Source organism: Carcharodon carcharias, chromosome 10 (genome assembly GCF_017639515.1).
Source record: "Carcharodon carcharias isolate sCarCar2 chromosome 10, sCarCar2.pri, whole genome shotgun sequence".
In the NCBI taxonomy this organism is placed as follows: Eukaryota; Metazoa; Chordata; class Chondrichthyes; order Lamniformes; family Lamnidae; genus Carcharodon; species Carcharodon carcharias.
Window position 1 is genome coordinate 160709573 of NC_054476.1, and position 22668 is coordinate 160732240.

The 22668-nt window shown below is 39.6% G+C and overlaps 1 protein-coding gene across 5 annotated transcripts in view; it reads right to left on the reverse strand.

Moving 5' to 3' along the window:
• The window catches only part of git1 (G protein-coupled receptor kinase interacting ArfGAP 1), a 204758-nt gene that overhangs the window by 55820 nt on the left and 126270 nt on the right, over nt 1–22668 (reverse strand). For 4 of the 5 annotated variants that reach the window (XM_041197198.1, XM_041197196.1, XM_041197199.1 and 1 more), the window contains exons 9-10: nt 18014–18065; nt 13757–13829 (exon numbers count right to left, since the gene is read on the reverse strand). In XM_041197198.1, coding sequence (XP_041053132.1) covers nt 13757–13829; nt 18014–18065 — 125 coding nt within the window. The remainder of the gene's footprint in view (nt 1–13756; nt 13830–18013; nt 18066–22668) is intronic. The other variant, XM_041197197.1, reaches the window with a different exon arrangement.

Genomic DNA, 22668 nt, shown 5'->3' on the forward strand with positions numbered 1-22668 from the left:
TCCAAGTAGACTACGTCAAATGCACTGCCCTCATCTACACACCTGGTCACCTCTTCGAAAAATTTAATCAAATTGGTCAGACATGACCTCCCCTTAACAAAACCATGCTGACTATCCTTGATTAATCCCTGCCTCTCCAAGCTTAGATTAATATTGTCCCTCAGAATTGCTTCCAATAGTTTCCCCGCCACTGAGGTTAGTCTGACTGGCCTGTAGTTCCCTGGTTTATCCCTTTCTCCTTTCTTGAATAAAAGTGCCACATTGGCTGTCCTCCAGTCCTCTGGCACCTCTCCTGTGGCCATAGAGGTATTGAAAATTATTGCCAGCGCCCCTTCCAACTCCTCCCTTGACTCACAACAGTCTGGAATACAGTTCATCCAGGCCTGGAGATTTATCTACTTCTAAGCCTGCCAGACCATTTAGAACCTCCTTCCTTTCTATGCTAATTTCTTTAATTATATCACAGTTCTTCTGCCTGATTTCCATACCTACATCGTCCCTCTCCCTTGTGAACACTGACACAAAGTACTCATTTAGAACCCTATCTACATCTTCCAGCTCCACTATGGTCCTTAATGGGCCTTACTCTTTCTCTAGTTATCCTCTTACTCTTAATGTACTTGTAAAATAACTTTGGATTTTCCTTTATTTTACCTGCCAATGCTTTATCATGCCCCCTTTTTGCTCTCCTAATTTCAAGAACAAAGAAGAAAAATACAGCACAGGACAGGCCCTTCTGCCCTCCAAGCCTGTGCCGATCATATTGCCTGTCAAACTAAAACATTTTGCACTTCTGGGATCTGTAGCTCTCTATTCCTATCCTATTTATGTATTTGTCAAGCTGCCTCTTAAACACAATTATTGTACCTGCTTCCACCACCTCCTCTGGCAGCGAATTCCAGACACTTACTACCCTCTGCGTAAAAAATTTGCCCTGCACATCTCCTCTATAGTTTTCTCTTCTCACCTTAAATCTATGTCCCCGAGTAATTGGCTCTTCCACCCTGGGAAAAAGCTTCTATCTACTCTGTCCATGCCACTCATAATTTTGTAAACTTCTATCAAGTCACCTCTCAATCTCCGTCTAGTGAGAACAATCAGAGTTTCTCCAACCTCTCTTCATAGCTAATAACCTCCGGACCAGGCAGCATCCTGGTGAACCTCCTCTGCACCCTCTCCAAAGCCTCCATATCCTTCTGGTAATGTGGCGATCAGAATTGCACGCAATATTCCAAGTGTGGCCTAACCAAGGTTCTATACAGCTGCAGCATAACTTCCCAGCTTTTATACTCAATACCCCTGCCGATGAAGGCAAGTATGCCATATGCCTTCCTGACTACCTTATCCACCTGCGTTGCCACTTTCAGTGACTTGTGGATCTGCACACCCAGATCCCTCTGCCTGTCAATGCACTTAAGAGTTCTGCCATTTACTGTATAATTCCTACCTGTATTAGACCTTCCAAAATGCATTACCTCGCATTCGTCCGGATTAAACTCCATCTGCCATTTCTTCGCCCAAGTCTCCAACCGATCTATACCCTGTTGTATCCTTTGACAATCCTCTTCACTATCTGCAACTCCTCTAACCTTAGTGTCGTCTGCAAACTTACTAATTAGCCCAGTTACATTTTCCTCCAAATCATTTATGTATCCCACAAACAGCAAAGGTCCCAGCACTGATCCCTGCGGAACACTAGTCATAGCTCTCCATTCAGAAAAGCGCCCATCCACTGCTACCCAATTCTGTATCCATCTTCCCAGTTCACCTCTGATCCCGTGCCACTTTACCTTCTGTATCAGTCTGCCATGAGGAACCTTGTACTGAAATCCATGTAGATAACATCCACTGCCCTTCCATCATCAGTCATCTTTGTCACTTCCTCAAAAAACTCGCTCAAGTCAGTGAGACATGACCTCCCCTTCACAAAACCATGCTGCTTCTCACTTAATACGTCCATTTGCTTCCAAATGGTAATAAATCCTGTTACGAAGAATCTTCTCCAATAATTTCCCCACCACTGACATAAGGCTCACCAGCCTGTAATTTCCTGGATTATCCCTGCTACCCTTCTTAAACAATGGAACAACATTGGCCATTCTCCAGTCCTCTGGGACTCACCCATAGCCAGTGAGGATTCAAAGATTTCTGTCAAGACCCCAGCAATCTCCTCCCTTGCCTCCCTCAGTACTCTGGGGTAGATCCCATCTGGCCTTGGGAACTTACCCATCTTAATATTCTTCAAGACGCCTAACAACTCCTCTTTTTTGATCTCAACATGATCCAGGCCATCTATACACTCTTTCCTAGACAAATCGATCGCTAAGTCCTTCTCTTTGGTGAATACTGATGAGAAGTACTCATTTAGTATCTCTCCCATTTCTTCTGGCTCCACACATAGATTCCCACCTTTGTCCCTGAGTGGGCCTACCCTTTCCCTAGCTACCCTCTTGCTTTTTACATATGTATAAAAGGCCTTGAGGTTTTCCTTAATCCTGGTTGCTAATGACTTTTCATGACCCCTTATAGCCCTCCTGACTCCTTGCTTAAGTTTCTTCCTACTTTCTTTATATTCTCCACGGGCTTCATCTGTTCCTAGCCTTCTAGCCCTTATGAATGCTTCCCTTTTCTTTTTGACTAATCTCACAATATCCTTCAATATCCAAGGTTCCTGAAACTTGCCATACTTATCCTTCATCCTAGCAGGAACATGCCGGTCCTGAATTCTTATCAACTGACGTTTGAAAGCCCCCCCACATGTCAGTTGTTGACTTGCCCTCAAACATCCGACTCCAATCTAGATTCCTCAGTTCCTGCCTAATATTGTTATAATTAGCCTCTCCCCGATTAAGCACCTTAACCCGAGGACTCCTGTTATCCTTATCCACCAGTACCTTGAAACTTACTGAATCATGGTCACTTTTCCCGAAATGTTCCCCTACTGAAACTTCGACCACCTGGTCGGGTTCATTGCCTAATACCAGGTCCAGTATTGTCCCTTCCCTAGTTGGACTATCTATATATTGTCTCAGGAAGCCCTCCTGGATGCACCTTACAAATTCTGCACCATCCAAACCCCGAGCACTAAGTGATTCCTAGTCAATATAGGGAAAGTTAAAATCACCCACCACAACAACCCTATTGCTTTTACATCTTTCCAAAATCTGCCTACATAATTGTTCCTCAATCTCCCACCGGCAATTGGGAGTAAACTCCCAACATTGTGACTGCACCCTTCCTATTCCGGAGCTCTACCCATATTGCCTCGCTGCATGAGCCCGCCGAGGTGTCCTCCTGTTGTACAGCTGTGATATTCTCCTTAACCAGCAGTGCAACTCCCCCACCTCTTCTACATCCCTCTCTATCCTGCCTTTCCTTTTTAAGTTCTCCCCTACACATTATATACTCTTCTAGGGCTTCCGTTGTTTTGAGCCCTCAGTATCTGGCATAAGCCTCCCTTTTTCTCTTTATCCAATCCTGTATATCCCTCGACATCCAGGGTTCCCTGGATTTGTTGGTCCCACCCGTTATCTTTACTGGAATTTGTTGGCCCTGTACTCTTCCCTATTTCCTTCTTGAATGAGTCCCACTGCTCTGATGCAGTTTTACCTAAAAGTAGCTGCTCCTAGTCCACTCTGGCCAAATCATATCTGATTTTATTAAAGTCGGCCTTCCCCCAATTTAGAACTATGTTTTCTTGCCCATCCTTGCCCTTTTCCACAACAATGGAATCTAACAGAGTTATGATCACTATTTGCAAAATACTCCCCCATTGATACCTCTACCACTTGCCGCTTCATTCCCTAAAATTAAGTCCAGGACCACCCCCTCTCTTGTTGGGCCTTCTACGTACTGGCTTAAAAAGCTGTCCTGGATCCATTTTAAGAATTCCGCTCCCTCTAAACCTATCACACTATGACTAACCCAGTTAATGTTGGGGAAGTTGAAATCCCCCACTATTACTACCCTATTATTTTTACACTTCTCTGAAATTTGCCTACATATCTGCTCTTCTGTTTCTCTGACTGTTTGGGGGCCGATAGTGTACTCCAAGCAATGTGATTGCTCATTTTTTTGTTTTTAAGTTCTATCCATATTCATTTGAGGAGCCTTCTAAGATGTCACCCATCCTTACTGCTGTAATTGATTCCTTGATCAATATTGCAATACCTCCTCCTCTTTTACCTCCTTCCCTGTCTCACCTGAAGACCCTATATCCTGGAATATTGAGCTGCCAATCCTGCCCCTCTCTCAACCATGTCTCTGTGACAGCAATTACATCATACTTCCATGTGTTAATTTATGCCATCAACTCATCTGTCTTATTCATCAGACTCATTGCATTAAAATAAATACCATTCAACCTTGTCAAACTCCCTTGTGCCTTAACTGGTCTATAATTGCTACGCCCTCCAGGCTCATTTGCTCTCTCTTCTAATTTTGGCTGTGCATCTCCCCTTGCTGAACCTCCTCTCAGGATCCCATTCCCCTGCCAAGTTAGTTTAAACCCTCCCCAACAGCACTAGCAAACATCCCCACAAGGATGTTGGTCCCATTCCAGTTCAGGTGCAACCTGTTCGTCTTATACAGGTCCCACCGCCCCCAATGTCCCAGAAATCTAAAGCCCTCCCTCCTGCACCATCTCTCCAGCCATGCATTCATCTGGACTAACCTCCTATTTCTATACTCGCTAGCGCATGGCACCAGAAGTGCACACGTGGTCGGTCAGAGCACAAGGCGTATCTAGGGCTTCCCACATGTTGCAGGTGGTACATAACACAGGATTGAGCTGCCCTGCCATGCCTCTAGTTGAAAAAAAACCTTAAAGTTAAATACAGTAAAAAAATTTATGAACTTTAAATAAAAACTAGAATTCTTACCTTTCCTTAGCTTAATCTGTTTCAAACCGGAGAAAAACATTTACCCACTACTCACCAATCAGCTCTCACCTTTGTGCTGACATCACTTTTTGAAGCTTCCCCACACTTGCGCTGGTTCTGATCTCACCATCACCAGAGTAAAGGTCCTAGAAAAACTATTACACCTAAAGGCAGACAAGTCACCAGGACAGGATGGCCTGAATCCTAGGGTCTTAAGAGAAGTGTCGATACAGATAGTAGATGCATCTTCCAAAATTTCTTCGATTCTGGATAGGTCCAAGCAGATTGGAAAATAGCTAATATAGCACCTTTATTCAAGAAAGGAGGGAGGCAGAAAGTAGGAAACTATAGGCCGGATAACCTAACATCTGTCATAGCAAAAGTGCTAGAATCTATTATTGAGGGGGTTATGGAAGGATACTTAGGAAATCACAATGTGATCAGGCAGCGCCAACATGGCTTTGTGAGAAGGAAATAGTGTTTAACAAATCTATTAGAATTTTTTGACTAAGTATGTTCCAGGTGGATAAAGGGGAACTGGTAGACGTGGAATAACTGGATTTCCAAAAGGCACTTGATAAGGTGCCACATCAAAGCTTTATACACAAGATAAGAGCTCATGGTGTAGGGGTAATTATTAGCATGGATGAAGGATTGGTGAGCTAACCGGAAGCAGAGTGTAGGGATAAATGGGGTCTTTTTTTGGGATGGCAAGTTGTAACTAGAGGAGTGTCACAAGGCTCAGTGCTGGGTCCTCAACTATTTACAATCTATATCAATGGCTTGGAAAGGATTAAATATATGGTAGCTAAATTTGCCTATGACACCAAGATAGGCAAGAAAGTAAGTTGTTAAGAAGATAGAGAGTGTCTGCAAAGGGATAAAGACAGGTTAAGTGAGTGGGCAAAAATCTGGCAAATGGAGTATAACTTGGGTACTTGCAGCCAAAATGGACATGCAGTATACTATTTAAAAGGAGAGAAATTGCAGAACCTGGTGGTGCAGAGGGATCTGGGTGACCTGGTACATGAATCACAAAGTTAGTATTCAGGTACAAGTGATATAGGAAGGCAAATGGAATATTGGCATTTATTGCAAGAGAAATGGAACACAAAAGTAGGGAAGTTTTACTGCAGCTGCACAGGGACTTGGTGAGACCACATCCGGAGTACTGTGTACAGTTTTGGTCTCCTAATTTGATAAAAAGATACAATTGCTTTAGAAGCAGTTCATAGGAGGCTCACTTGGCTCATTCCTGGGATGAAGGGCTTACCTTATGAAGAAACATTGAACAGGTTAGGCCTAAATCCATTGAAGTTTAGAAGGATGAGAGGCGATCTTATTGAAACATAAGATTTTGAGGGGACTGGATAAGCTGGATAGCGGGAGGATGTTTCCTCTTCTGGAGGAAACTAGAACACCGGGACATAGTTTAAGAATAAGATGCCTCTCTTTTAAAACAGCGGAAGAGAAATTTTCTTTGAGGGTCAGTAGGGTGTGGAATTCTCTTCCCCAGAAGGTAGTGAAGTCTGGGTCTTTAAATTTATTCAAGGCTCAGTTAGATAGATTTTTTGTTAGACAAGGGAGTCAAGGGTCACAGGGTTCAGTCCGGGAAGTGAAGCCGAGACCACAACTAGATCAGCCATGACCATAGTGAATGGTGGAGCGGGCCCAAAGGTCCAAATGGCTTAATCCATGGCTTATTCATAGAAATACAGGATGTAGGAGCGTCGTCTTAGCATAGGACTTAGTTCCACGAATACCCTTGTAACCGCATTTTCCACAACATACCTTCATTGCACTAATGTGCAATTCAGATGTTATAGATATTGATAATTAGACTGTTATTAGGGTAGGGGTGGAAGCAAAAGAAGGGCTCATTTGTTAGTCTGAAATGAATAGCACAGATGTAATACAACTTCAGTTCAAGTGACCATTCGCACTTGACTCGTGGTTTAAGATAGCATACAAATCCAATAAAAGTCTTGTCATTTTCTTTTCAGTTAGACACCCTCACCAAAAATTGTGCTACTGACAATAACATGGCAGAATTTGGTCAAACACTATCTATTCATTTCTGCATTCTGATCTGAATCCAGATTTGATAGACAGAAAGGGGAGTGAAGCAGTTCCTTTCCCTGCACTATTAAAAAGTCCCCATGAATTACAAGTTTAGTCAGCCTTGGTCCAATTACCAATACATGTGCTCACATCACTAAAGCATTTTCAGAGAAGATATTCTGAAAAAAATGAAACAGCTCTTTGAATGTTTTGCTCATTTAGACTTGCAGGCACTTGACAAATGCAGCTGTCAGGTATAAAGCTACATTTGATGAATATATCAAGGCTCTTAATCCTATTGACATAGCAATATTTGCTTATTTGTATAGCATGCATGAAAGAGGGAAACGTACATCATTCAGAATCTATACTATTCAAAGTGACCATTACTTATGGCATTATCCTTTATCCTCTGATATAAATCAATCTGCAACTGGTTAGTGCAAGTATTTCAGACAGTTTCTGACTGGATGCCACAAACTCCGATAAATGCACATACAATATACTCGAATTTCTGAAGCAAATCTAATTGTGTTTTGATAGTGATATACTTGTTCTGGATAAAATATAGGCCAAATTACAATGCAGGTTTTGTAGCCTACCTCATTTGTAACACATGATTGCACGAACAAATGATTAGTTGAAAATAAGTTGAAGGCGAAGAGCATATAGGAAAACAAGACCAATGCCTGCAACCCCTTCCCCCACACCAAAGAAAACTTGCAGAATAAAACGATATGAACAAATTAACTTTGATAAAAGCAAAATACTGTAGATGCTGGAAATCTTAAACAAAAATAGAAAATGCTGGAAAATCTCAGCAGGTTTAACAGTATCCGTGGTGAGAAAGACAAGATTTAACATTTTGAGTCCACATGACTCTGAAGAGTCGTCATACGGACTCGAAACGTTAACTGTCTTTCACTCCACAGATGCTGTTAGACCTGAGTTTTTCCAGCACTTTCTGTTTTTGTTTCAAATTAACTTTGGTTATGTTTTCAGATAAAGCATTGCTCCAAAGAGTTTCCAGGACACACTGGAAATTCAGCATGATTTAGAAAGATAAGACCATACTTGAAAAACCTTGAAAAAGTTCTTTGGTGAGGTGACAAATGTAGATGAGGTAAAATCCAGTCTTTCAGAAAGCATTGAACAGGAGACTGGTGAAGAACATTTAAGCGATATCAAATGTTTCTTTAAAAACTGGTTAGAACGGAGGAAACAAATTAGGAGTTGAAAGCAATTTCTCAAGATGGTTGCATATAGCAGTGTATCCCGCAGGGTTTTGTTCACTGCATACATCATTGATTTGATATAGGATTAGAGAGTAGTGGCTAAATTTACAGTTACAAAAATAAGAGACATATTAAACCATTGAGCAAAGGAAGTTATAAGGGGAAATTGATAAAATTGTGAAATAGGAAAAAACAATTGCAGATGTCAATAATGCCAATAAATGCAAGATGGTACATATTTGTTAAAAAAATAAAATTATACTTGGCATGGGGACAGTCTGGGTGTGAAAGAAAAAAGAATGAGGGGCACATGGTTACAAGAAGTAGGTTTTAAAAAAGATATAAAATACTAAAATCAAGCTGCAATGTTTCATATGAATTTAACCATAGTAAGATTACACCTGAAGCGTGTGCAGATTGAGCCCCGTGCAATGGGATGGGTGCTGAAGCAATAGAGGATATAGTGCAGATTCACATTCTTGGCTTAGAATGAGCACTACAACTATAAAGGAAGACTTGAAAGATTGTTTTTGTGAAAACAAAGGTTATGATGTGTTTGGTAGAGCTGTTTAATGTTATGAAAAGATGGGACAGAATATATAGTAACAGGCTTGTTTGAGAGGCTGAGGGGCCCAGAACAGGGGAACATTATGCTAGATTTAGAACAAGGGAAGGAGAATTTTTTAAAAACCAAAACAGTTGTGAGGCTAAGGAATTCACTACTGAAGTTAGTGATTGAAGCAGAGACCATTTAAGAATAAGGTTAGGTCAGTGGTTGAAAGTAAAGAGAATGATGGAACATGGGAACAGTGCAAGCCCTTGAAACTAGGACTTCTGCTTGAATAGAGGATAAGCACCAAAATGGGTCGGGTGGGCTGAAAGACCTATTTCAATATTAGTTTGGCAGTACAGAACTTGAGTATTGACGAAAAAAGCGACATGTCGAAGCTTTTTGTCTTGCACTCATCAGGGCACTTCACAAGAATAGCATTATTAAGGGGAAAAAAACAATTTATACTGTGCGTGAAGAGAGTGCTGATTGGTTGGCAAATGGCATTGCCATGGAGAATGCACCAGTGATGGTGACTAACAGTTAATTGCCAAGCATTGTTTGAAATTTAAACCAAGCAGCTTGATCCTGATTGGTCAAGGCATTGCCCTGAGGAATGAGTCAGCGAATGGTTCTCACTTATTTTGTTTAGCGCAAACAGGTGCAGCACAGAACAAGGCCCTGTGTTCAAAATTTTAAACAAAGCTTGGCAGTTAACTGTCAGTCATCATCATTGGTGCATTCTTCATGGCAACGTCTCTATCAGAATCCACTTGCCAACCAATCAGCACTCTCTTCACATACAGTATAAATCGTTTTCCCTTTAGATTGGTATTCTTGCAAGTGTCCTGATGAGTGCAAGATAAAAAGCTTCAACATGTCTCCTTTTTCAGCCATACTCAATTTCTATATTCAAGGCTGGAATAGGTAGATTTTTAATCTCTCAAGGACCCAGAGGAAGTGGAGATCAGGCAGGAAAGTGGAATTGAGGCAGAAACAGTCATGATTTTCTGAATGGTGCAGAAGGCTCAAGGGGCCTTATGCTCTACTCATGCTTCTATTTTTTATGTTCTTAAATTATAGCTCTTTGTAAAATATCAATTGCTTAAGATTCCACAGTACTTAACTAGAACTATACATGATAAGTTTCAATTTTCTTCTCTGCAACTGAGTTTGCCACCAGCATTTCACTGAATTTAGCGAGGTGTCTCTCAAACATCAGGGTGCTACAAATCTTACTGCGTTTCAACAGATCTCCCAGTGGGTTAGTGAATAATCACACTGTCCAGTGTGACACCGAAACATACAGAGCAGGAAGGCCCCAGGTTCGACACCCAGTCTGTGCCGAGTTAGTCAAGATGTACAACTAATATTCACTGCACTGAGCTAGGAAGAATTTTAAAAAGCCAGTATTCTTATTTCTATTAGCTATCCAGAGGCCCCTGCAGGAAAGCATGCACATCAGGGAAAATAAAGATTAGGCCCAGTTGCAATGTAGCCTACCAACATTCATTGTCTAAGCTCAGAGGTGTAAATTGGCCATTTGGGTCATAAGATAGCTGAGCATCTGCAAAACTGCAACACTGTAAGGGCACTTTGAAGTGGGGAAGGGGAGAAATTCTGGAAATAAACATTAACAATATGATTATTTTATACAAAAGGCAACTTTTTCATTTAATTTTCTGTTCCAATCTAGCCAGCTTTCACAAGTCACCTCAAATTTTCATCTCACCTTTTAAAATTCAGTTAAAAACAACAAAAGACCAGGCACCCAGTAATCAACAATCATGCTTAGGAGATATCCACTTTTTAAACAAAGACCTCAATTCCAAATTAAAATAGGCCAGATTCTGAGCACTCGATATACCAAATAATTAGCACTCTTGAAAAGGATGTTTAAGAACCAGCACAAAGTAAAACAACCAAATTTGATGGGAAATTAAACAGCCCTTGTCTCAAACACAGTTCAATGCATCTTCATGGCTGTGAAATTAGATCAACTAGCTGAAACAAGACCAAACACAGTTAACACAAGTAGCCACAATAAAAATTAAAAATGATTCTTACCTTCTTTGATATTAAACTTTTCTATGTATTGCAGTTCAGGTAGCAAGCTAAAGCACTTGTGCGTTGTTTGTACCTCCTGCTCTCAAGCATGAAACTGGAATAAGCTTTGGTATTAAATCTTTTTTCCTGTCTTGGTAGCTAGCAACTACGTTTAGGAAATGTGTCAAAAGAACCAATAGGATGATGACCAACAAATGAATTGAACCTGGTCCATATTTGGCAGAGATAAACAGCACATTTTCTACTCTTGCACGGTCAATCCCCTTCCCTGCAGTATACACACAGTTAAATACCCACATGTTCTTTATCCTCATCAGATAATGGGAAAGCGCTACAACCAAAAACTTTTCCAAAAATGGATAGGTTTTTCAGTCACTGAAAGTCTGCTGGCTGCAATAACATGCACTCCCCACAGTAAGCACATTCCAATCACATTTCCTTACTGAAATTGTATAATTGTGTTTGTTGGCTATCATGCAATTGGTTCCAATATTACACTACATTATTCACTTTCTTCAAGAGATTAATTTGAGACAAAAGTGATTTTAAACAATTGCTGATCTGTTCTGACATTTCTGAAAAAAATAGAAGATTGTAAACTTTTCAATAACTCAATCCTAAAGAATTTGGTAATACTGCTCAAAAATAATATTCAATGGTGCATTACAGGAGTTCTGATGGCTTGTTTAGTGAGTGGGCTGGCTAGTGACTTGTGTGAATAGCAGAGACCTAAAGATCCCAAGTTCATTCACTGGCCTATGTGACTGGGGGAAAAGATGTTGCAATTGGCCTCAGAACCTGTGGGCTATGACATGGAGATGGCAGCTGTCAACATTTCTTCTTCCTACACCCTGCAAGATAACCAAATAGCTGAATGTGTGTACGTACAGACGTACAGATCCTCTGAGAGGACAATTTCAAGCTGTACTGGGTGACATCCTTCCTACATGAGTAGCTTGAAATATTCACACAAGAATAGTAGTTTTGGAGGGGATTAGTACAAGGAAGGAGGGAAGAGAAAAGGAGAATGGGGAAAGATAGGAATCTGGAAAAATGCCTTCCATGATGAAGCAATCGTTATTGTACAGCCATCAATTATTTAAAAAGTATAAGCTATTTATCTAGATATTGACTGTGTTCTGCATAAGCAGCAAGTATGGGCTATTAACTAAAAATACTGAATTAAAAGAGCAAAAACACAGGGCTAAAATCTATCTATAGCGTATACCAGATGGTATAGAGCTGGAAAGATCTCAATTTTCACTTGCTCGTTTGAGAGGTTAAAATGTATCTCCTGCTGAAACTAATATGACCTTGTATTGCAATCTTGCATCTTTTTGTCAACACAAAATTCCAAGCTGTTCCCATGGGCTCTCAAGATTGTTAACTGCATGTCACACAGCCAAAAATTCAGAGGGAGAACAGATTTTACTGCTGGGCTGAAAACTGAGATGTTGATACCTCTATGAAATATTTTTTATTTTGACATATTTGATTAAAGGCCCGAAGAGAAAATTAACACTTGCAGACTGTCAAAACAAAACTTTTGCATGTTCATTTTACAGATACTTAAAACATTCAGCTTATGTTACTTGCTCCTTTAATAAACTTCAAATTTTAACTTCTGCAGCAATAAAACGATGAAGCCCAGTTTGGCTCTCATCTGTTGCACCAGCTTCTGCAAAGCCTGTCCTCACCAGATCTTGTTGTCAGTTGGCAGCCACCTTGCTGCCTCCTCTAGATTTAACAAAAACTGGACATAAAAACTGTCCACATCAGTGAAGAAAACATGCGGCACAAAGAGAGGCATGGGGAGGCTATTCTGTGACAAGTTAGGGCCAAAGTAATGCCTCACTGTCAGATAACCAATCCAATTCTGCAGGACTATGGACAAACTGGGTAGATCTTGAGCCAGCAAGGATATGATGGGACAAGGGCCTCCTGTCTGCAGGCCATCCTGTAGATGATTCTACAGCTAAATATTGTGAAGCATTAAGGAAATGGAATGCTCAGTGTTGTTATTTAAATATATATATATAGCAATTCAATTCAGACTTCAATACATTAAATTTGCTGCAATTTGGCTAGTAAAAATATTTCAGTTTTGAAGACATATTTCTGTGAGAAACTAATTGGACAGGAAATGTAGGTCATACTTTGAAATAGCAACTATTACAAATATTTCACAAAAACAAAGACACTTTTTGCCACAATGTACGTTTCCATTCTGAATGGCTACTCAGTAACCCCTGTTGGAAGATCACATCCAGATATCACTGGGGGACAGAGGTGACCATGATGCTGGCAGAGAACCATAACCCAATAATGAGGCCATGCTTTCAAAATAACAGAAGAAAATTGACCAGGAAACTACTCTCACATTTTCAATTGTCAATAACAGGCCTAACTTCAAGAGTTACTTTATGATCCTCTCACCCACATCAAGGTAGACAAAAGAATATCTGTATTTATAACAGTAAAGGTTACAGTGGGATTACGGATCGAGATTGCAAGATTCACACAAGGTTTCTGTAGTTGCTTTGCTTCACACTCCACTTTGAGTGTTTGCAAAAGGGGGGGGGGGGGGGGGGGGGGGGGGATGGGAACAATGCAGAAAGAAACACTTCTCTAACAATTAGATTCTGCATCGTAAACTGAGGTAAATTTCAGCTGCAACAGTGCATCTTAAACTCAAGTTCAGATAGAACTTGTTAGTACAATAATTCCACTTTTGATACTAGCCATGCTTATTGTCTTCAGTAAATTTGCTAATTCAATGCAATGTATTAAATTATGGGTAGTTTGAGCTCCTAGTAGGAAATGAGGTGAAAATGCTAAGCCTCATTACGTGTAGAATCTTTCTAGCAAGCAGGTTACAAACACCATTCTTCATACCGTTCATAAGTATGAAAAAGGGCCATAGTTTCATATTTAAAGCAAAAATGCATGAGCTTTCCACATACCTGCATCATTCTCACGTCGATCAACTTCATCATAAACGTCCATTGCAAGTTCTTCAAAAAGGCGGTTATTCAGCTGCGCATAGAAAATGGAATGCACATCAATTTATAAACTTCAAGCATCTTTTGTATTGTCCAAACTGAAAGCAAGTAGGTTTGTACTTCATTGATGCAGCTGAAAGGCAGGCTTGCACAGACCTGTATTATCTTTATGCTAAAAAAGCCATGTGCTAACACATAATTAACTGAGGGAAAACATACATAAAAAAAGTGTTAGGTGTACACCATTTCTGTTTGGGAAAATTAAAAATCACAACATCTTTTTTCCTGTGTGTACAGGCCACATTTTAATTACTGTATTTAACTTTGCCACAAAGGTCTGAAAGATATTAGACAATGTTTTCTAGTTCATAATTCAGGAGCAACTGGAAATACTTTATTGAAAAGCAGAATACTGGAAATCTGAAATAAAAACAGAAAATGCTGGAAATACTCAGCAACATCAATGAAGAGAAGCAGAGTTAACGTTACAGGCCTGTGACCTTTCATCAGGACTGTAATAGATTTTGAGCAAGGGGTGCAAGGACAAAAGGGTGACAAGATGAAAAACAGGAATGATTGAATGACAGAAGAACCAGTTTTCCAGGGCCAAAGTAAATGGTGATGGGGCAAGGAAAAAGTGGGTGTGCTGCTGACTTCAAGCAAAAAATGAGAGAAAAACCAAATCATGCAAAGAAAAGGAAATGAACTGGGCACCGAGATTATGGTCTGAAATAACTAAACTTGCTGTTAAGTCCTGAAGGTAGTAAAGTGTCTAATTGAAAGATGAGGTGCTGTTTCTCAAGCTTATGTTGAGCTTCACTGGAACAGTGCAGTAGGACAGAAATATCAGTGAGAGAGCAAGGTGGAGAATAAAAATGATAGGCCTCTGGAAGCTTGGCACCATGCTTACAGACTGAACGGAGGTGTTCCTCAAAGTGGTCACCCAATCTGCATTTGGTCTCTCCAATGTAGAGGAGATCACATTGTAAGCAGTGGACTAGATTGAAAAAGTTCACATAAATCACTGCTTCATCTGGAAGGAGTGTTTGGGACATTGGATAGTGGAGAGAGAAGAGGTAAAATGGCAGGTGTTACATCTCTTGCGTTTGTATGGAAAGGTGCCATGGGAGGGGAAGGTGGTGTTGGTGGTGACTGCGAAGTGAAACAGGATAACACACAGGGAACAGTCCCTTTGGACTGCTAAAAGGGGAGGGTAAGAGAAGAGGTGTTTACTGCAGGTGGCAGAAAATTATACATTGAATATGGAGGCTGGAAGGCAAGGACAAGGGAAACCCTGTTGACCATAATCTCAGTGTCCATATTTCGGCCCTGGAAGACTAAGTCTTCTGTCATTCAATCTCTCCTGTCTTTCATCCTATCAGACCTTCCTTTTGCCCTTTTGCCCTAATACTCCTTGCTCAAAACACACCCCCCCACCCCACACACACACATACGCGTTAGAAATGGCGTGGTTCAATAACTCAGAGCACAAAATTGACTGGCAGCTGAACAAGAACCACAGGCTTGCAGTTTCTAACTTTTTCCCCATTCTAAGATAAGGTCACAGGCCTGAAACATAATCTCTGTTCCTCTCCACAGATGCTTCCGTAACCTGTTGAGTATTTCCAGCATTTTTTTTGGAAAATGCTCTATGTTGGGGTTGTCCAATTCCAGTTTATGGTTTCAATTGCTCATTGAAAGACATAACTGATCTGCTGGTAGGGGAGCTAAAAACAGATACTGCTGCAGTGGGTTGGGTTGCATTTCACCTCCCACTGTGAAAGCTATGTTATTATTCCATTTCTTCCAAAGATTAGTCTGTCTGCCAGTAGGTTTCACAAAGGGAGTGTTTTTCATTTGTGCTCCCTCAGCTGTGGATTGGTGCAGAGAGCTAGAAGATGGTTGCTGCCAGGTTGCTGTGTGTTTGCAGCTTTATTTAGTTTCAGATATACAGGTTTTGTCACAATTTGCTTTTAGTTGCTGTTGAAGGAATGCACAACAGGCCTAACATAGGCTCACACAGAGCATGAATATGCCAGCACTTTGCCTGCATCTCCTAATAGGGATTTGCCTAAGTCCCAGTTCTGTTGCCTCTAACCCACCTGCCTGAATTTCCATGCTGGTGCCTCTCCTGTCTCCCTCCCCCTGTGGTTGCAGATACAAAGAGTAAAAACAGAAAAGAAAGAGGAATAAGAGAAAGGGAAAGTGAAAAGTAGTTAGAAAAGATATAGACAGATTCATGTGCAGACACACAGAAAAAGGAGTTGGAAATGGTGTGGCTCAATCACTCAAAGCACAGGATAGACCAGGAGTTGAACAAGAACCACTGGCTTCACAGAATAATTAAGAGAATCCCAGAGTGAAATTTACAGATCTCCAGTAAAATCCACTGAATCTCATGCAATGAAAAGGGAAGCTAACTGATTTAATCATTGTAGACCTATGGCCATAATTGTTTTGGACTTGAAAAGGGTATTGTGGTCCATGTATTTGTTATGGAACATGGATCTGGCCTTCTACCTCAAAAGGTTTGTACAGAATCATGATTCTGGTACATTTTAAAAGGCAAAACTTTTTACAAGGCAAAACTTGTTACAAGTTTTTGAATAAATTTACAAAGAACCTAATATTTAGCCAATAGGTAGCATCATGTACCATCGTACTGTGCTATGGAAAGTACAGCACAGATGTATCCACTTTTTCCTCTTATGCCAAGCTACCCAATGAAACTATCAACAGGGGATGCACCAAAAAGAGAAAGCAAGAATAAAAGACAGGAATAGCCCATGAAAAGCAATAGAAGTTCATAGCACAGCATTCAGTGCACATTGGCTTTTTGACAGGAAATATCAGAGTTGATCTAATTTCTATGCATCTTCCTCTGTTTCATATGTCAATTTAATTTTTCATTAAAAATTGCAACAATCACCTAGCCATCAAAACTATCCTGTTATTTCAACCTATGATTCAATCATATCTTAAAATCAAATAAGCATAAGAATTTACTACCATAAATCGCTTCATTTAGTCCTCCATGAATAAAGAATTTTTTCAAAAACGTTTTACAGGTATTTTCATGATTTAAGTTAATTTAACATTCAGAGCTATATGAGATATTCAGTTTGTCTTCTAAATTTTAATGCTTTTCAAAAAGTTGATGATTACAAATCAGATTAGTGGGACCGAAAGCACTTATCACTGTTCATATGTTCATCTCTTGTGGTGGTAAAGATGCTATACCATTTGCCTCTGCACCTCAATGTGTGGTTCTAAGGTTCCTGGTCACACTCGAGTGGGCCCCTACCAGAAAAGCAGGTGAATCTTGAGAGGCTAGGATCGGCTAAAACTCAAGGTTCTAGATCATTTCAGAAGAAACTGTGGCCTTTGAAACTCAAACATTGCAGCCACTAAAGTTGGTTCCTAAACTCCGTGACAATGACCAAGTGAAAGGCAAAGTTTTTACTGTGCAAATACTTAGATTCAAATGAATACAAAAGGCAGTCAAATTTATCACAGATCCCTTTAGGGTTTTCTGTTAAGACAACTATTTGAACTACATTACCAAAAGGCAGCAAATAGCACACAATATAAAATTCAATGAAGAAACAACACTGCACAAAACAGTTCAAGCGTAATAGAAGAACACAATATTTAATTTTCATAGAGGCTGAAAAGAAGCTTGTGGCATCATGCAATACTTTGTGACATATGTCCAAATGAAGTATATTGCATCAAGCTGAACTAGATTTTACACAAACTTCTTTATTCTAAAGATTTCTTGGTTTTAGCAAGCTAATATTCACTGCAGCTTTTTCCAAATTTATTTTTTTAACATATTATACCATTACTTCATTATTGAATATTAATTCAGGTTAATGAAATAAATTGCTGCAGCTAATTTAGCAAACACTGGGAGTTTACATTGTGGCCAAGAAAGGCATTCGCATGTTTAAAAGGTTAAAGTTATGGAAATACAACAGTTGTGACAAGGCAGTCTGTGGTTGAAATGTTAATTTGGCTTCTCAGATGCTGACCGATATGTTTTGTATTTCCAGCATTTTCTGAGTTTATTTCCGCTTTCTATATTTATCTATGCGTAGAGGTAATTGCAATACATAAAGGCAACTCAATCTGCATATTTACAAGGGAACTTCAATTCTCTGGAATAAAAAATGTTATCTGTAACAATACCAAAGCAATTGTTTATTCATAACTTACTGCTTGAAGTTTCTTTTTGGCAGCCTTAGCCAGTTCTGACAAGTCCAAACTACTGAAGAGAAACATGAAAGAAACCATAACTCAGGCACCAGATCAAAGAAAGCATGCATAAGAAAAATATTCTCACTTTCACATGGAGCTTGGTAAAAACACCCTTGAAGAACTGATGTTTCCATAATTCTGTTTATCACTGCTTTTATAAATTTAGCATACAAGGAAAATGACTGAAAACATGTTAAAGTACAGCAACATCCTAAAACCACATAAAACGCGAGTTTTGTGGTGGAGCAGTTTAAATGGTCATTATAAAGTATGTAACTTAAAACAGAGGTGTAGTATTGTTACCACATGGTTGTAGAAATTAACTGTGAAATAGTGCTACTCCCTAGTAACGTTACTTAAATGATAACCAACAACAATGTATCATCAGAACAGCAGCTATCAATAATATCCCGCTAAATATCCACTGGTTTGATGCCCAATTGAATTGATCAACTTTATACTTACTGAAATGAGAAACAGTTTGTAATTATGAATATATATTTTTTAAAGTACTATGAATTTCCTGTGCATTTAGTTAGTGGTGTCCAAGATTCAATTAGCTTTTGTGTAAATACAATGCTGAGGCAACAGGGATATATATCCAGGTGGTAAAGCATTTTCTTTCATTGTGAACCTTCTTGTGCAATTGTTATTCTTTATCCAAAGTGTTTATTATTTTAAAACAGTTGGGCTACTGAGAGTATTTTTGTACAAATGTTAGTAAATTATACAAGGCAAAGACTCGTAATAAAGCCGTGTCCAAGTTGTCATGTATTGCTCAATTCTTCCAGAGAAGGGGAAAGAAAAAGGGAGGGAAATAGATTATTCTGTAAACAAGCTATGTTGATCTGCTATCCAATTTAGTGCAACTCTTAACTGGAAAATATGCCACAGTAATCCTGATTGCCAAAACAATGAACACAGTGTTCTAACCAAGAGGGAAAAAAACAAATCAGAACAAAATTAAATGGGATGAAATAATTAAAGGAATTACTTTAATACTGGTCTGTGTTTATTTTCCATTGAAGTATCCAGGTGGTATCCTTGGTGAATTATAGGGCAACATGCACACAAGTGTAACAAAAATAATTATATACCAAATGGAATTGTTGAAAGAAGATGTTTCAAATAAAAAACTGAAATGAGTAGTTTTTTCAGTTTTCATTCCACTTTAGTTCAGAGTTTTGTTTACTTGACTAGGAAATCTTTCCTTGTTAATCTGAGCAGCAGTCTGGGTGGTTGCCAGAGAAGGCAGAGAATAACTGTGCATTAAGGGTACAACTGAAAAGGCGAGAAGAATCTGAAGTTGAGACTGCAAGGATTTGGAGGATTATGGAAGGACCCGATCAGATTTATTACAACCCCCGGCTGATGTTAAAACTGGACAAGTCACATCCCAGAGTGAAATCTGGCTTGATAGATCTTAAAGTTTATTTTTTTTAAACTGTGGAGCTAAGTTACTGAACAAGTTCACAGGAGTCTGCTGATGAATTTTTAACACAAAGAATAAAACATTTAATAAACAAGAAAAATGAGCTGTATTACACTTGGCAAAAAGGTTGGAATGATCTTAATACAAAAACAAGAAAATCATAACTGTTCACAACTCGTTCACCCCAGCTAGCCATCTCTTTACAGACACGTACAAATTCAGAAAGATAAAATAATTAATCATAAAATATTCAGGGTAAGTATGCAGTACATGTGAACCAACTGGTGAATCGCAGACAGACATACCACACTCCAAAATGGCAGATGCGACCAAAGCAGATTCTATGGATTTCCCAACAATCTACCCAGGTGCTTGCCACAATGTGAGCCAACCAGTCTCAATGAAACTGTCTTTCTCCAATCTCCACATTTGAAATTTGCCTGGGAATTCTCTTCCATTTGTCGCTCTCACTTGGATGGTTTCAACCAGGATTCACCACCAGGGTTTCAATCCCATCTTCTGGAGAGTCTTTTCTCATGGTTCACCACATACACTCAAGCTTCACCTACCAAGCACAATTTTAGATCTTTGGCCATGCCAAGCAGAACACCACTGCTCCAAAGGACCGCAGTAAGGAGTTACCAACCTTTGGCTGCTGTCTCAGGTCTTCAGGCTTCTCTCAAGCCAACTTTGCTTCAAATGTGCACCCCGCAGCGCGCGCTCTTTAATTCAGAGCCTATGCCTCCTTTGTCTCAACTTTACTTAACAGCATATGTTTCTTATCTCTGTCTTCATCCCTTATCTGGAACCACCTTCTGGGACCTGTTTCTGCCCCACTCCCTGGTTTGGGATTTTCCTTTTTGCTTGGGACCTTCTCCCTGTCCCCCTCCCCGTGCCCTGATCCCTGTGACACCTGCCAAATGGTGCTCTTCAGGTCACCTGACTGCAGTTTAGCAGGGTTTCAATTTTCTTCTACTTCTGTGCATGTGTGCAGGGCTGGTTCCTGAAGATGTGAAAGCGGATGGGCTGCACATTTGCAGCCCTTTCCCAGCCAGCACATGCGCAGAAGACCCAAACCCCTGATCTAAACTCGGGGTAAGCATCAGAGTGCGTTATAGGTTCCTAATGTATCAAGCACTCAAAACTAGAAGGGTGATCTAACAGCGAAAATGATTTTAATTAAGGAATTGTAGTTAAGGAATGTTGTAGCGGAACTCCAAAATGCATCACATTCCACGTTCTCAGCTGTAAAATATCAACATTTAAAAATATATACAGTTATAGTCAAGTTCAGTCTTTAAAAATTTGATCTATTTTTGAAGGTCAAATAAATCTGTCCAATATTTACATAATTGATCTTAAGTGTTAAGATTTTTGAAGTTAATATCTTAAATTTAAAAAACTCAATGTTAAATATTTTTCAGTGTTCTGTGGTTATTTGAAAATAATTCCAATTCTTTTTTAAAAAGTAGTGAACCCAGGAAATCAATTTTTCTAGGAAAGCTGCCCGTTTATAATGCATACTCCTTTAGAGAAATGGAATTGCAACAACTCTGATTTCTGGATGCTGTAAAAAGTAGCATTTATATTGCACCATGGTTTGTACAGAGGTTCCATCTTGAAGCCTGAATCTGAAATACAGGCTGGGAGCTGTATCTTCCCCAATGTCTGAGGAAGATATACAGGGGGCAGCTCACAGAGCTCCGAGTTGCTCCACCAGCCTTCAAAAGTGAGCCCACATACTGGTCCTGTTACTAGTAGACCAGCTGCTGGTAGGGGCCAACAATAGCAATGAGCAGCATCCACTAATGACATAGCAACCCTTTACAGTGATTATACTGTTGTTTACATAGTGACCACTTAGCTTTAATATACTGACTTAACCCTTCAACAGCACATTCTCAAGTTAAAATTAACATTATACGTTAACGCTTATCGTTAAAAAAAACATTCTTCCAAAGAGCTTTGGCCAGGTTACAATCTATTCCAACATTATGTCAGGTAATACAGCACTGGTACCTACTGCATCATTTACAACTCTTGCTTCCCCCTAGATAGATTGCAACGCAATCACATTTAAATTGGTGCATTTCTTTCCTCTCCTGACCACACACTCCTGCACTCTCTCCCAATCATACATATTTGCCATAACATTTCTAAATGCAAGTATTGCTGAAAAAAAGAGACATGTCTAAGCTTTTTGTCTTGCACTCATCAGGACACTTCGTAAGAATACCAATCCAAGGGGGAAAACAACAATTTATACTGTCTGCGAAGAGAGTGACTGGTTGGCAAGTGGCATTGCCATGGAGAATGCATCAGTGATGGTGACTGACAGTTAACTGCCAAGCATTGTTTGAAATTTAAACCAGGCTTGACCTTGATTGGTCAAGGCATTGCCGAGGAACGAGTCAACGAGTGGCTGTCACTTATTTTGTTTAGGTGCAATGTGTATGTGTGTTCTTTGTCTGCAAAGAACAGGGTCCTCTGTATTGATACATGTAGCTTCCAGTACACTTAAGTGTGCCAGACTGCGAGCCTGACTGAAATTGGCTGTCAGTGCAAATTTCAAACAATGCTTGGCAGTTAACTGTCAGTCACCATCACTGGTGCATTCTCCATGGCAACGCCACTTGACAACCAATCAGCAGTCACTTCACATAGTATAAACTGTTGTTTTCCTCTTAGATTGGTATTCTTGCAAAGTATCCTGACGAGTGCAAGATGAAAAGCTTAGACATGCCTTTTTTCAGCAATACTCAAGTTCTGTACTACCAAATTACTATTTCCAAATTCAGTTCTTATTTACTTTAATTTAATGTCAAGTAATACAATTTACTTCACTAAGTTGATCAACCCTAAACCTTCACTTGTTTGTAGATTAATTTTTTTTAAATTCACCAAATGTTACTTCTACCAATCAGAGTGATTAAGGAAATGTGGCAAAAAAATTAAGAGATTCTTTCCAACCCTGCATCTTCACTCCAAATGTTATTGTGGCTATTTTACTAGTATAAATTGAAGATGTGAAGCATACCTGCAAAGAAAGTATTTTTCAAAATTAATAAGGAAGGCACTTAGGTTTGTTTAAAAGCTGCTAAAAGATTTGTCACTAAAATGGCTACCACTGCCGTATCACATCCCATTATATAAAAAAGGGCCAAGTTGCAGCTTTGAAAGT